The sequence below is a fragment of the Oryzias latipes genome, chromosome 7 (assembly GCF_053564925.1).
Source record: "Oryzias latipes strain Hd-rR chromosome 7, Olatipes_Hd-rR_3.1".
NCBI classification, from domain to species: Eukaryota; Metazoa; Chordata; class Actinopteri; order Beloniformes; family Adrianichthyidae; genus Oryzias; species Oryzias latipes.
Window position 1 is genome coordinate 26,290,944 of NC_136243.1, and position 15,154 is coordinate 26,306,097.

At 40.3% G+C, this 15,154-nt stretch overlaps 1 protein-coding gene across 4 annotated transcripts in view; it reads left to right on the top strand.

Annotated features, from left to right (window-relative positions):
• The window catches only part of clstn1 (calsyntenin 1), a 35,077-nt gene that overhangs the window by 14,325 nt on the left and 5,598 nt on the right, over positions 1-15,154 (top strand). The window contains exons 3-18 of one of the 4 annotated variants that reach the window (XM_011476971.4): positions 245-274; positions 1,609-1,804; positions 3,564-3,772; positions 4,126-4,275; positions 4,492-4,677; positions 4,766-5,014; positions 5,960-6,081; positions 6,175-6,337; positions 7,119-7,169; positions 7,857-8,014; positions 8,282-8,430; positions 9,935-10,179; positions 11,606-11,776; positions 12,764-12,909; positions 12,989-13,124; positions 14,785-14,969. In XM_011476971.4, the coding sequence (XP_011475273.1) occupies positions 245-274; positions 1,609-1,804; positions 3,564-3,772; positions 4,126-4,275; positions 4,492-4,677; positions 4,766-5,014; positions 5,960-6,081; positions 6,175-6,337; positions 7,119-7,169; positions 7,857-8,014; positions 8,282-8,430; positions 9,935-10,179; positions 11,606-11,776; positions 12,764-12,909; positions 12,989-13,124; positions 14,785-14,969 (2,546 nt within the window). The remainder of the gene's footprint in view (positions 1-244; positions 275-1,608; positions 1,805-3,563; positions 3,773-4,125; positions 4,276-4,491; positions 4,678-4,765; positions 5,015-5,959; positions 6,082-6,174; positions 6,338-7,118; positions 7,170-7,856; positions 8,015-8,281; positions 8,431-9,934; positions 10,180-11,605; positions 11,777-12,763; positions 12,910-12,988; positions 13,125-14,784; positions 14,970-15,154) is intronic. The other 3 variants (XM_011476972.3, XM_011476973.4, XM_004070386.4) reach the window with 3 other exon arrangements.

The window sequence follows — 15,154 nt, forward strand, 5'->3', positions numbered from 1 at the left end:
TTTTATCCTGAAGGTAAGTAAATTACTCCCAATTTCCAGGAAACAATATTGTGATGGGCTTGAAGATGCAGAAGGGGACTGGTTTTCTGGACTTCAGCTGGTGCGTCGGCTCTAAAAAACTCGTTTTAGAGTTAGATTTGTGCTTTAGAGCCGTTCTGATGGCTCCGTTATGTTTTCCTGTCCTCTGTGTCTTTTCTGACCTCCTAACTCTCATCTGGGTTTATCTTCTCTCCGCTCCCTATAGAAAGTTTTGAGGTGACCCTCACCAAAGAAGGTGATCTTGGTCTTTTTCTTCTGCCTTGTGCTTTCTTTTTTTCTTCTTCTTTTTTTTGTTAATCTATTAACCCACTAACGCAAAAACAGCATCCACACTTTAGTGCAGAAAATCCTGCCATGCTCTGCAACCCCCTTTCCGTTTTGATTTTCTTTATTTTTTCCTCACGTTAAATATTTTAAAGTTCCAACAGCTGGATGAAAAGTGTGATGTGGGGCCAACTATTTTAGAAATATCTGTGCATGAGACATCCATTGCAGTTTGCAGACCCTAACAGTTTTTCAGCTGTCACCAGGGAAGAGAAAGCTGCGTTGCTACGGGACTTTTCCGTCAGTTTGCAATCTTGTCAGTGAGTTTAAAACACTTTTGTTGAAAACTTTTGCCTCTTTCGAAATACGACTAGAAATTGGCAGAAAACTAAAGTGAGCTGATCAAATTTTCTTAAAGACAAAGATCTCTTTGACCTTTAAAATGTACGGATTTTGCAGACTCACTGACATTACTATTTTCAAACGAGATTGCTGAGATTGTTAACTAATGCAAACTCTATGCTGCAAAGTTTCTGTTGCCTTTTTGCCACCGTGGATCTCCTTGAGTTAATTCTCCACCACTAATCTCTACCATTAGCATGGCTGCAGTTGGTTTTTCATGTGGATGTCAAGCAAGTTGATATTTCTAACCCCAGTTCTCATCCAGTGACTTTTTTAACAAAATGGTTTGTTCCCTACGATTACATGGTTTTTATTTGGATTCCTTTTGCAGTAGTTTTGGGTGAGTCGCAGGCAAAATTACACAGGAAGACTTTGTTTTAATTGTGGAAAAACTATTATTGAAAGTGTTATTTCTTTCACAGATTTTAGGGCTTTTCATGATTTCATTGGCGTTGGTTGATTTATCACAGTAATAAAAATCATATTTGTTTTTTTGTGACATTTGTTTTCTCTGGTTTTGACTTTTCTGTTGTAACAACATTTTTGTAGCTTTCATTTGTAATAGCTTGAGTGCTCCTGTGAAATGCCTGCCCATGTTTTTTTCAGTTTCCGCCTGCATGACTGGATGCACTGTTTTCAAGTGGCTTGTAAAAGACACTAAAGCTGTGTCCCACACCTTTTCCCCAACTACTCACCCATATTTGGCTCTCCTCTACAGACCTCATGCACCCCAGTCTACAATTTCCCAATTAGGGCTAAAGTTTTTTTTTCTTTTACTTGGTTTTATCTTTTTGTTAACCAGCACTTTATTTTTTTCTGATTTAAAAAAAAAAATATTAATTTTTAAAACATTCTTAGCACGCCTTTTTATTCCTTTTCTATTCTTTTTCCGAACCTTTTCAGGTGAGATTTGCGGCTTCAGGATCCATGGTCAGAATGTTCCTTTTGAGGCTGTGGTTCTGGACAAATCCACTGGAGAAGGAGTTATCAGGGCTAAGGACAAGCTGGACTGTGAGCTGCAGAAAGAGCACACCTTCACCATCCAAGCCTACGACTGTGGAGAGGGTCCTGATGGAGCCAACATGAAGAAATCCCACAAGTGAGTCGACTATTGCCTCTTAAAAAGCCAATAAAATTGGTTTAACATCACATTTTTCCATCTTTATTTTGAAAAAAGGGGAAAAAAAGAAATGGGGAGAATTTTATTTAAAGTCCCACTCCAACCCATTTTTTAAAAAGTAAGATCGTTCCTAGTTGTCTTTTAATTATGATTATGCCGGGTTTTTTTTTAAATCAAAAAGCCTGCATTGTTTTTAAGGCGTACCAGTATTCTGCAGAGCTGCAGGAACTTATCAGAAATTGGCTTTTGGGGCTGTGGGTGTGAATGTTGGCGCGGACGTTAGAGTAGCTAATTTCCCAGCATACCTTTGTTTACACTCTCTCCCACTAGCGAAAAGCGCCTCACAAGCCCAAACTAACAAATTGGAGCGGAGAATGCGAGACTTGGGCCCGCCCTCGGCAGTTACTGCGTCATAAGTCTGAGCTTTTTCAAACATCCGGTTTACATCTGTTCCTGGTCCAACAAAATTTGTGTGAGGAAATACTCAGAAACACATTTTTAATGCTAATTCTTTTATACATGTCCTTCATTATCAGAAAAATTTTGCAAAAACATTTTAAAAACACCATTTTTATTGGAGTGGGTCTTTAAATGTTGGGAAAAAAGGAAAGGCGATTTACATTATTTGAAATATCCATTTACTAAAACGTTTTGTCAAAATCAAAATCAATTTTTTTATTTTGTTTATTTTTGTTTTTAAAATGTTTGGCAGAAAAGGTTTTTAGTGAGAGAAGTGCAAGAAAAAGAGAGGAGGACAAAAAAAGCTTCTTAAAATAGAAGTTATAGGTCTGTGATTGACAGAATTCAGGCTCATTTTTTGGTGCTTAATATTTATTTTCTGCACTATCACACAAATACATTCTTTACAAATGACGTTTTTCCCATTCTTCCTGTTAAAGTTGAAATATGATGAACAGTACAGACCTTTTTCATCTTTTTAGGGTGGAACAACAGGATCAGTGACTGTTAAATAGAAAAATGTTTTTTCCCCCTCAATTTATTAACACTAAACTGATTTTTAATCCATGAAGAAGAATGTCTTTACCTTGTTGTCATTTGATTTTGATTTATTAATTCATCCTTAGCATAAATGTTAAAGATCTGCCCGCTTTTTTTAATTAAAATGACAATAATCAGTTCAGTCAACAGACTGCAGGCAAAACAAGCAGCTTTAAATATCGCCTCTCATGGTTGTTATGACAACTGGCTCTGGTCGCTCACTTACACAGGACAGGCTGATTCTTGCTCTTCGTTGCCTCATCAAGTAAATAATGATGATAAAAGAAAAAAGGGGAGAATTTTACAAGTGACTTTGGCTTCTTGTGTTGTAAATTTCGGTTTACTTATATGAGTTGGAGAGATGGATAAACCAGGTTGGGTAATACATCCAATCCTTGTGTGCAGAGAAAATAATTTCTCCCTCTATTAGCTCTTAGCAAGCGCATCCTGACGTCCTTGTAGTTTCCATCCACATTCAAGGAACTATGCAGAGGAAATTTTTTAAATCATAACACGAAAATATATATCTTCAGCTCCTAATGACTTGATTGATCGCAAGTGTAAAAATGAGAATTGACCATTTAAGGATAATTATCCCAGAAGCTGATATTTTTATATAATATCTTTCTTTTAAAGCTACATATGATTCAAATTTAGATTTTTGTTTTTGTTTTGAGACAAGCGTCAGTAATTGATTTGATGAAAAGCTAACAGAGAAATAATTGCGTGTTCCCCTCAGGGCGACTGTCCACATTCAAGTGAATGACATCAACGAGTACTCCCCAGTGTTCAAGGAGAAGACCTACAAAGCCACCGTTCTTGAGGGAAAGAAATACGACAGCATCTTGAAGGTGGAGGCAGTGGATGCTGACTGCTCCTTCCAGTTCAGCCAAATCTGCAATTATGAGATTGTGACACCCGACGTGCCCTTCACCATTGACAAAGACGGTAACCTTCACAAAGAAGCCCTGTCTGCTTGCATTGTGGATAAAGCTGTCGCACATGTCTAAAGCCCTGATTGTAATGATGCGCATGAAATTGTCTATTGATCGGACGATGATGCCAAGAACTTGTCACTTAGAATTCACCAGAGCCTGGGGGCTGGAATTATGCTAAGAGAATGAAAAAATTTCCTTAAGGCTGGTTGGTCCTACGACTGACAAATATTTCTCTTTGATATGTCGAAGATACAACTAGTAAAACAATAAAATGGAAAATAAGGAACTTTTAAAAAAATCAAGTTCTGTCTGCTTTACCAAAAAAGTTAAATATTTATCTCCTTTATTTCTCCCTCTTCTCAGGTTTCATCAAGAACACGGAGAAACTGAGCTACGGCAAGGAGCACATGTATAAGTTGACCGTGACCGCCTACGACTGCGGAAAGAACCGGGCCTCTGAGGATGTTCTGGTCAAAATCAGTGTCAAGCCCACCTGCAAACCCAGTTGGCAAGGTAGCAAGGATTTCCTGATGTTCCCCTGTTTGTTCACACGTGTCTCCTTTGGGGAAGAAAAGTGACTAAAGAGTGGTACAAATAGAAAAAATACAGTTATATGTAAGCTATAAAATGTTTATCACCGTTAAAAGAAGTAAAATGATTCTTGAAAGATGACCCTTTACGAAAACCTAACTTCTGTAATCACAGCCGGTCATTCTGTTATTGTTCCAGGCTTCAATAAGAGGATTGAGTATGAGCCAGGCACAGGAAGTCTGGCCCTTTTTCCCAGCATGCACTTGGAGACTTGTGATGAGCCAGTCTCCTCAATCAGAGCCAGTGTTGAACTAGAAACAAACCACATTGGGAAAGGCTGCGACCGTGACACCTACTCTGAGAAGTCTCTGCACAAGTTGTGCGGTAAGTAAAACCCAAACCGGTGGTGGTCACGGCGGGTTCCTTTTTTTTAGGCACCCAGTGTGAACGCTCTGCCATCTCTGCTTGCTAGGGGCTACTTCTGGTACTGTGGAGCTCCTTCCAGCGCCCAGCAGCTCCGCCAACTGGACAATAGGACTGCCCACCGACAATGGCCACGACAGCGACCAGGTGTTTGAGTTCAATGGCACCCAGGCCATCAAGGTTCCTAATGGTGTAGTGAGCACCAACCTGAAGGAGCCATTCACCATCTCCGTGTGGATGAGACACGGCCCCGGCGCCCACGAGAAGGAGACTATCCTCTGCAACTCTGATAAAACTGGTAACAGATTTCCTCGATTTGATTTAGCTGTATAATATTTACATTTTTGCTCTTAAGCTGCCTCTGATGTGGTTTTTGATATAATAAAGCTTTTATAAAACAGCACTGGTATAGATCTAAAAAAATGAAATCTCTGTGACATTTCACTGATGTTGTTATTACAGTCGCAGCCTCCTTGATCCTATTGACTGTACAGTCTCTGACCTGTTCAGAGAGGGGGGCGGAGCTTCATCCGCTTCAGCAGGGCTGCTTATATAAGACGGATTACATCTGAACGGCTGTGCCCTGGATAGGATGCTTCCATCCTCATGACCTCAGCACACCATTCATGATCTCCATGTCTGTCCATCTGACCAACACATTCAATGACAACCAATACTTTGAAATCCACCACAGCAGTGTGAAATGCCAGTGAGCAAAGTGGGAAATCAATTTTTTTTGTCCAGTAGGTGTTTGATCTTAAATCCTATGAAGTTGGTTGACCATAAATGGCTAAAAAGGATTTGTTTAATACGTGCTGAAGCTTACATCAAAAATACTTTTGATTTTCAGTCTATTTTTACCCATGTTGTAAATAGCTGTTAGTTTCCCTCTGCCTCACAGCTTAATGCAGAAACAAATAAAAAAAAACTGCATTTCTTATGTCCATCCAAGAGTCAAAAGATAAAACGGAATGATCTGTAATTTCTGTGTAAGAAATGTAACCACTGAAACAAATTTGCTCTTAAAAAAAGAGAGAGAAATATCAAAAAGTCCATTTTTGAGGTACAGTGAATGACCAGTAAATTGGAAACTGATGGGTGGAGCCTTGATCTTCAATAAAACAGTGTAACGCTAATTTCACAGAACAACATACTGTATTTCCAAATGTGGGTGGAGCTCTCAGTAAGTTGTATTTTGGAGTTGTGTATTATTAATGATCGTTCATATTCTTCTCCTCTGCAGACATGAACAGACACCATTACTCGCTCTACGTCCACAACTGCAGGCTTATCTTTTTGCTGCGCCAGGACCCAAGTGAGGCAGAGACCTACAAACCAGCAGAGTTTCACTGGAAGCTCGACCAGGTCAGCAGCCTCCTGTGCCGCCTCAGAGACCTGTGGTTGGAAAAGATAAGTGATCGGAAATGGAAGTGTCTGATTGTTTCCTCTTTGCTGCAGGTATGTGACAAAGAATGGCATCACTACGTTCTCAACGTGGAGTTCCCCACTGCTTCTCTCTTTGTGGACGGAACAACCTTCGAGCCCTTCCTAGTCACAGAGGACTACCCGCTGCACGCCACCAAGATCGAAACTCAGCTCACCATTGGTGCCTGCTGGCAAGGTAAACCAGTCATCTCATCATTTTTGACTTAAAGAGAAAAATGTTAGAAATTTTGGTTGGTGCTACTTTTGTGTTAGAACTTCTTTAAAGACCCACTCCGATCATCTTCTGGTCTATTTTAAAAGCTTCCCTTTTTTTTTAATTACGATTATGATTATTTAGCCAAAATAAAAAAAAACCTTTGTCATTTTCTAGAACATAATTTCATCAGAACCACAGTAGTACATTAAAAATTGGCTGAATAAGCCCGCCCTACTGCCTGATATCCATTTGTCTACACACTCTCCTGCTAGCTTAAAGCCCCTCACACCCCCAACCTAACATAACAGATGCAACAAAAATGGGGATTAATATCAGAGCTATCCAGGCGTACAGTTTTGAGTCAGATGTCAGCTCAGACGAGGAAAACAAAGACGTTCATGAATCTACTTGTCTGCAAGCGGATGCTTTGGAATAGAGCGGAGCAGGGAGGTTGTGACCCGCCTACTGTAATAAAAACGCTTTTTTTCACACAGAATTTTTCATCTGCTTTGATTCACAACAATTTGAATAAAAAATACTTAGAAGTTTAATTTTAAGCTTAACTTTCTTTATGTATGTCCTCCATAATGAAAAAAGGCCACAAGAACACGTTAAAAACATCAGAGTGGGTCTTTAAAACATAACTTTCATTTTTCAGTTACTGAACAGTGTGATACACCTTCTGAAGTCTCAAACATCAAGTCTTCTGCAGATCTTTCCTCACTGTCTCTACCTGCTCTGTCATTTCCGTCCTTTACAGAAAACTCAGGACATGACAATGAAACTGAGACGGCCCCTGAGCCCACCTCAGGTTGCTCAAGTCTTCCCCTTTTCTCCTCAGAAATGTCCATGTTCCCTCAAAGTCCCACCATGCTAACTGCATATACTCATATCATTCAACATGCTAGACACAAAAAGATCTTTAGATTTGAATGCGGCATGAGAGGGTTTTTGGTCATTTGAGTTATTACATTCATTTTTTTGTCCCCTTTTAATTTCCTCCTCACAGTTATGCATCAAAGATTTGGGTGATAACTTTCACTTAGCAGGAAAACCTGAAGAAGAATTTTCCATCAGAAAAATATCCACACTTTTGTGTGAGAGAAAAAAATTCAGAGCATTTCCCGGTCCTGAATTTGAGTTGTAAACATTATTACAGTGCCTGGAATTTCACCCTTTTTTTTAATTTCTTTTTTGTGTGTGTTCATGCCTCTCTTTTTCAAAGAAAGGCTCCAGTTCACTCCATTTGTGCAAAAGTTGCATGTGCTTAAGCGCGCATAAGCTCATCTATCATTTGCTTGTTTCCCCCTCCGGGGCCGGAGGCCTTTTTATTAAACACACACACTAACTCGCATGAAATCCATTCATGCCAGCTTGGTTGACAGAGACGGCATGCTTGAATTGTGATTCCTGAAAGGGGGATGTTTGTGGAATGCACTCCTGACGGGCTCTTTTTGTCTGTCTTTGTTCTGCTGCGTCTCCGTTCTGGCGAAACCAGGTGGAAACGCCCGGATGGCTCAGTTTTTCCGAGGGAATCTGGCCGGGTTGATCATTCGCTCTGGTAAACTGGAGAACAAAAAAGTGATTGACTGCTTGTATACCTGCAAAGAAGGACTGGATGTGCAGCTGCCGGAGGAGGTGGCATCGTCTGTCAAGGTGAGAGCAGGAATGTGCCGAAGTCAGGCTGAGGGCAGCTGTGTGTGGCAAAACAGTTGCTATCCTGTGTCAAAGGTTATGTTTTTATGGATAAAGTACGACTTCTAGAAGTTTTTAAAGAAGCAATGTAAATAAAAAGAACTAAAATATCACAGCCCTTTTGTGTATTGTCTCAGTCTTTCCCATGTGACTTTTTGACACTAATCTGTTTCTATGGTTTTCTAAGAGCACAGCTCAAAAGTGTGGCTGTTTTTTTTCTCATCTCAGGTTGAATTCAACCCGAACCAGTCCTCCCTGACCGTGGAAGGGGAAGACATTGATGCCTTTGACAAAGTCATGCAGCATATCTCCTACTTGAACTCCCGTCAGTTCCCGACGCCAGGCATCAGGCATCTTCGAGTCGCCACCACGGTCAAGTATGTAACACAAACAATTCCGTTTCCATATGCTCTCTCTGTACACGTCTCTTCCTAGAGTTCAGTGCGTTTTTCTAGAACAGGTTTGTCCAAGCGTTTTGCAAAGAGGACCAAAAGGGGAAAATGTGTGAGGCTGGTTATTGCTCTTTTACAATAACAATACATGCAAATGAACTATTTAATGAAAAATGTATTGCAATGGGATACTTTTCATTTCTTCTCATAGAACAGGAATACATCTAAATACATTTGACCAAAATTACAGTAAATTTCATAGTGGAAGACTAAAAGTCTAGAAAAAATAACTTTAAATCTGAAGTTACCATACATAAAAAGTTTACATATTATTTACCATTAAATTCTGTCTGCAAACTTCCAATGTAAATGAACAGGAAAATGAAAATAGTTATCTTATTTAGAAGTACAAACCGTTGTGGCTTTGATCACAGAAGCAAATAAATCTGTTCTTCTCGTTTGGCCCTAAAGGCCTGAAGGTCAAATAGCCCTTCAGGTTTATTTCAGCGTATTACTTAATTTAGCCAATCCCAATCAAGAAACTGTACACACAGTTCTTAGAAATGTCTGGGGGGCTGCATATTATTGATTTTATGACAGGAGCCTGCAGGCCGGTGGGAATTTGAATCCATTTTGCCCACAGGACGGACTTTACACGTGTCTGTGGCTTTACATTCAACGCAAATTCAAATAGTTTTCTTAGAAGCTTAGATGCACAGAATAACACACCAACATTAATTATTATTTTTTAAATCATGATTTAAATCTAATTCAGATGACCAGAAATGAATATTATTGTGGGAATTTTTTTGTTTACAAATAAAGGTCAGCTGTTCAATCATTTTGAAACTTTTAAACCAACGCTCTGCAGTAATAAGTAAAAGTAATCATGTTCTTTCAGATTTTTAGAATTACTACATAGTTTTTTTAAGATTTCATGCGGTTCATTGGAGTTATATGGTTATTTTTAATAGCTTGCTCTTGCAGTATTTCTTCTGTCAGGTTGAGGTCTGGACCGGGACTGAGCCTCTGCAACACCTGGATTGCTTTTTTTTTTAGCCTTTCTGCTGTAGTTGTGTTGTTGTTTTTGGGATCCTGACCCACTTTCAGTCAAGCTTTAGCTGTCAGACAGATGGCCTCCTATTTGACGCTGGAATTTTTCGGTATACATAGTCAAAGAGTGACTATAAGGGATTGCAAGGTGCTGTAGCTGCAGGCAAGACCAAAAAAACACAGTTCTAAAAAAAACCACAGTTATCAGCATTCACTTTTTATATAGATTCACCCAAGAGCTGAGGATCAATTCTTCAACTATATTTGCTAAAAACCTTTGTTTATTCTCTTAATTTCTGGGCAGTGTTATGGAAGTGTTTTTGTTTTTATTTGACTTGTGTTCATCAGGTTGTGTACATCTACATATAGAGCGGAAAAACAATTCAACTTCCCAAAGTTTTGGGGGTCAAGGTGATGAATGTTCACTCCTCCGCAGATGCTTCAACGAGGACGCCTGCGTGTCCGTGCCTGATGCTGAAGGTTATGTGATGGTGCTGCAGCCAGAGGAGCCAAAGATCAGCCTCAGCGGCATCGACCACTTCGCCCGCAGCGCCGCTGAGTTTGAGAGTCAGGAAGGAGTGACACTCTTCCCCGAGCTGCGTATTGTGAGCACCATCACGCGTGAAGTAGAGGCCGACACCGAGCCCGAAGCTGCAGACGGAGCGGACGATGACCCCACAGGTAAGACGGGCCACAATAAGCAGGTTCAACAGTCGTTAAGTGGAAGTAGCAACAAATTTGACCCTGTAGTTCATATCATAGTTAATGCTGTTTTGAATGTGGCTACACATATTCTTGTATGTAGGTTGTCCTTTCATTGTGGTTACTGAAACTACTGAAAGAATGGATCCACAGGAGCGGTTCATTTACTGCAAAGGTTAGCTTCGATTAAGCCTTACAGCTTGTTTTCTAGAGGATTAGTCTCGTGTTTTAAGAGAATGAGAAAAGATAAGTTGTTGTTTATAGGACTAGTCGGGGCCAGACGTGCCATCTGTTAGATCTCCACATCAGTTAGGTAGAGGGAAGACAATGGGCGTGCTCAGAGGCTCACACAGGCACAGTGACATGAGGTGACATGCAATATCCTGTGGTGAGAAAGGCCATATGGGACTTATGGGGCTTAGATAGTTCAGATTCTGTTCCCCATGGTTGCCGGGTGCCAAAAGGAAATGAATAACAAATCAGAATGATAGGTGGGAAAGTTAACTTTTCTGTTTAACATCCGTTTGACTTTTAGAATGTGGATTGCTGTGTTAAAACTTTACAATTGAATGAAATTAAAGACCCACTTGGATCATCTTTTGACCTATTTTCAAAGCGTTCCCTGTGGTCTTTTAATTATAATTATGCCGTTTTCAGCCAATATTAAAAAAAACCTGTGTTGTTTTCTAGGCCGTAGTTTCTGCAGAGCAGCAGGAGTTTATTAGAAATTCCCCTCTGAGTTACCGCTGGTGTGCAGCAACCCTCCTTGGTGCTGAGCGGGACAGGGAGCTTGTGACACATGAAGTTGTGGTGTATTTTCTATGTCACAAATACAATCTTTCTCAAACAGCATATTTTGCGTCTGCTCCTGATTCACAACAATTTGAACAAAGAAATACTCAGAAATGCAACTACATCTTAATTTTCTTCATATGGCTTTTCCTTCATCAGAAAATTCCCACAAGAACATGTTAAAAACACCAAAAACATGATTTTTATTGGAGTAGGTCTTTATACTAATCTGTCTGGGGGGGAAAAAGGCCCATTAAGTTTAAATGACTTGACCAATCAAATATGGACTGGAAGAGGAAACCCACTGTGTTGTTGGGGAGAAATTAGACCTGCTTCTATCTGAGAAAATAGATCAACATTTTTCATGAGCAATAATGTTGTCAGAAAATGTTTAAATTACATCCAATAACTTTTTTGTATTTTCAAGACTGACTATATTTGTAAATTATTTTCCTTTCAATTTTTTCTTGAAAATTGTTGGCAGATTTACACAAATTTTAAAATATTGTTGAATGATATTAATCTTCTTGTTTTTAACATCAGATCACATTATCATTGTTGCAGAATTTTAGTTTTCACAGCTTCTTCTACTGTTTTTTTATGGATGTTTCAGTGCAAGAGACTGTGGTGTCGGAGGAGATCATGCACAACTTGGACTTTTGTGAGGTCTCTGTGATGGGAGAAGAACTGGATGGAGAGCACGAGAGCCTGGAGATGGACCCGTCTCAGCTGCAGCAGCGTGCCTTAGAAATGAGCTCCTCCAACCTGGGCCTCATCATCACCGGTACATACCCAGCTCTGGCCTTTTAAACACTAAGTTCAATTTCTGTACTGAGCACTTTTAAAAACAACTGGTGTTGACCAAAGTACAAAACAATAAGAAAGAGGGTTAAAAACACGAGATAAGAACCAATAAAATAAGTCAAGTGGGGAAATAAACCATGATTTGGACTTCAGAGGTGGGTGATGATGTGTAGGAGATAAACAGATGGAGCAAAGCAGGAAAAGGACAATTAGAAAATTAAACATACAAGCAGAACATGAACTGAGCAGGTTGCACTACACCAGTTTGGCTGCACATAGACTATAGACAATAAATTCTTGTTGTGTTTGTGAGCGAGGGAGGGAGAGGGAGGGCTGCTTAAAATGTCTCTGTCACTGAATTTAAAAGCCAAAGCAGGAAGTGAAAGTGTCAAAAAAATAATTCTGAAAAATCAACAAACTGCAAACCTTCCCCACCAATGTTGATTCTAGTAAGGTTAAAATCCCAGTCCGATCATCTTCTGATCTAGTTTCTTAAGTGCCCCCAGTGGTCTTTCAATTATGATAATGCAGTTTTTAGTTTTAGAAATGTTCCTCCCATTGAGGAGCAGGAAGATTGTTGCCCGTCCAGCATATTATCTACTCTGCCAGTATGCTGTTTCTCGAACAGCATTTTTTTGTCTTCTCTTGATTCACAATGATTTCTATGATTAGAAATACTCCGAAATTTATTTTTCTTTATACATGTCCTCCATCATGAGAAAATGCCAATGTTATCTGACTGATTGCTTTCCTTTGCCACTCATTGTTTTATTGTTGTTTGAGCCTGTACATGGTTGCTGCAGCACCCAAATTTCCCTCGCTGAGATCAATAAAGTATCTTTATCCTATCTTATCTTGTCTCAGACCATGTTAAAACACCAAAAACAGGATTTTCTTCCAAGTGAGTCTTTAGGAGCTGTTTGGGCACCTCCAGGTGAAAGCTTATGCTGTGTCTGACCCAATTCAGGTGTGAACACCATGGCCAACTATGAGCAGGTCCTGCACCTGATCCGTTACAAGAACTGGCACACCGAAGCTCTGTTCGACAGGAAGTTCAAGCTGGTCTGCTCTGAGCTCAACGGTCGCTATATCAGCAACGACTTCAAGGTTGAGGTACGGTTCATACGCCGCGTCCTAAAACTAATATTCACTCCTATTGTGGGGCCTTCTCTAATGTTTCTGTTCTGTCCAGGTGAATGTGATCCACACAGCTGTTCCTGTGGAGCACGCCAACAACGCCATGGTGCAGCCCAGCTTCATCAACCCCGTCCACCATGCCTCTGTGGATCTGTCAGGACACAACCTGGTGAACGCTCACCAGGCGTCAGGTAGCTGAGAGCTCGATATGAAACGCTTCAGCTCAACTGCCAGACTGTTCTCTTGTTTTTCCCTGAAAGGAAAACCTTTTAATGAATCATATCTGCAGTCTTAAGCCCCATTTTCAGAGGATTAGCATTACCAAGAGACCTCATTTGATGCAGACATCACTTCTCCCCCACACACACACACTTATGGGATGAGCGTATTCACTAGATAAGTGTTTTACTCGTATTAACCCGTTTATCCGCTGTCACAGTTTCACAAAGAGAAGTCTGCTTATAAAATGTGTGTTTTTAATCTGTAAACTGTTGGCAGATACATTTAGAGTAGTTCATTTAACCTTTGAAGTTTTGTTCTGTCATCTTCACCTTCAGCGCAGCATCCACAGCTCTGAACGGCAAAAGTATGAAGGGAAAAGACGTTTAAAAGATGCCCTTGGAATGTGGAATCAACTTTTCCACATAAGAAACATGAAAGGAAACTAATTCTCAAAGAAGATCGGGTTCGATGAGTCATGTTGTTTATTATTTAATGTGTAAAATTAGCTTAAGGTCCTCAGAATTGCTTCCTGCGATACTGTTTTCAAACTCATTATCTTAAGCTATTTAAACGACATTTGTGCTTGTTAAATCATTCAGAACTCTTTCTTTTGTTCTCTGTCATTCAGAAATCTAAAATCAAACTGGTTTTAGGGGAATATCTGGTCAGTGTAAAAGCCGGCGCTGCTTGGATTTTGTTGAAACAAAATGTCCAGGAAACAAAACCCCAGCTGTTTTCTGTTTTTTTTAGAGCGGCACATGTTTAGGGATTACACTAGAGTGTTACATTTGAGCACAACTTTTTCTACTTCAGCTTTACTTATTGGTCGATAGGCTCACAGCTCGACAGCCATTGCACCACACAGGTCCTGTCCTGACGACGTGAGGTTAAGTGGACAGGAGGCCATCAGAGCGATTTAAAGAAAGCCTTACAGCCACTTCTGCAGAAAGTGTTCATGTGCAGCTCCTTTACCCATTCCGAGCCAAGGGGCCCTCTGAACATGGGAGCTACCCTTAGGGTTGGTTGACACTTCATAGCGATCGGTCACTGCATCAATCTACAGCAATCGTCCGGTCTAGTTCAGACTAAGGTTGGGCGGCTTTGCTTGCATGACTGCGGCTAACTTCTGAGTGGCATTTATACTTCTCAAGCCTGATGATGTGATTGTCTCCAGTGCTTCAGTGGTTTGGTATTTTAAAGTTTTTCTGAACATGCTGACATCTATATATATAAGTTGTTAATTATTGGTGTGGACAAGACAAGGTAGGTGGAACATCAGGTTGTTTTTACATACAGCTGAAGTTATAGTTATATAAGAAAGTAGATATGCAGTGAAAATATTGGGTTTTCTTTGTATTTTGGAACTGAGTCAGAAGGAAATTTAGAATGCAGTAATAGCAGGCTTGTCTTCAAAACTTGTACTTTGGGCATGAAACACAGAGGATGGCATCAGCTTGAGTCGCATTTGCCCGTGTTTTGGGCGATAACCTTCTGATGGTCTCAAAAAAATCCACACCTCTATGAAGTATAAACAGGCCTTTATGCTGATGGGTTCATTTGAAGCAGCCCTTCAAATGAGTTCTCCTCCCTCCTGAGTGATTATCTTCTTCTGTGTTTGTGTTCCTGTAGTGGTTCCCAGTGCTGCCACCGTTGTCATCGTGGTGTGCGTCAGCTTCCTGGTGTTCATGATTGTTCTTGGCGTCTTCCGCATCCGAGCAGCACATCAACGCACCATGAGAGACCAGGAGAACGGCAAGGAGAATGAGATGGACTGGGATGATTCTGCCCTCACCATCACCGTTAACCCCATGGAGGTAAGAAGGGAACCATTCTGGGGTGAGGCTGAGGGATCTGTCGGTAAAAGCTTTAAATAGAATTCAACTTCTTAACAAAACGTGGTTGGCTGCTGCTGAGACGGCGTTTTCTTTATCAGCTTATATATTCCGTGTGATGCTGCTGATACTGACCTCATTTTTCCTCTTAGTCCTGATAATTGACA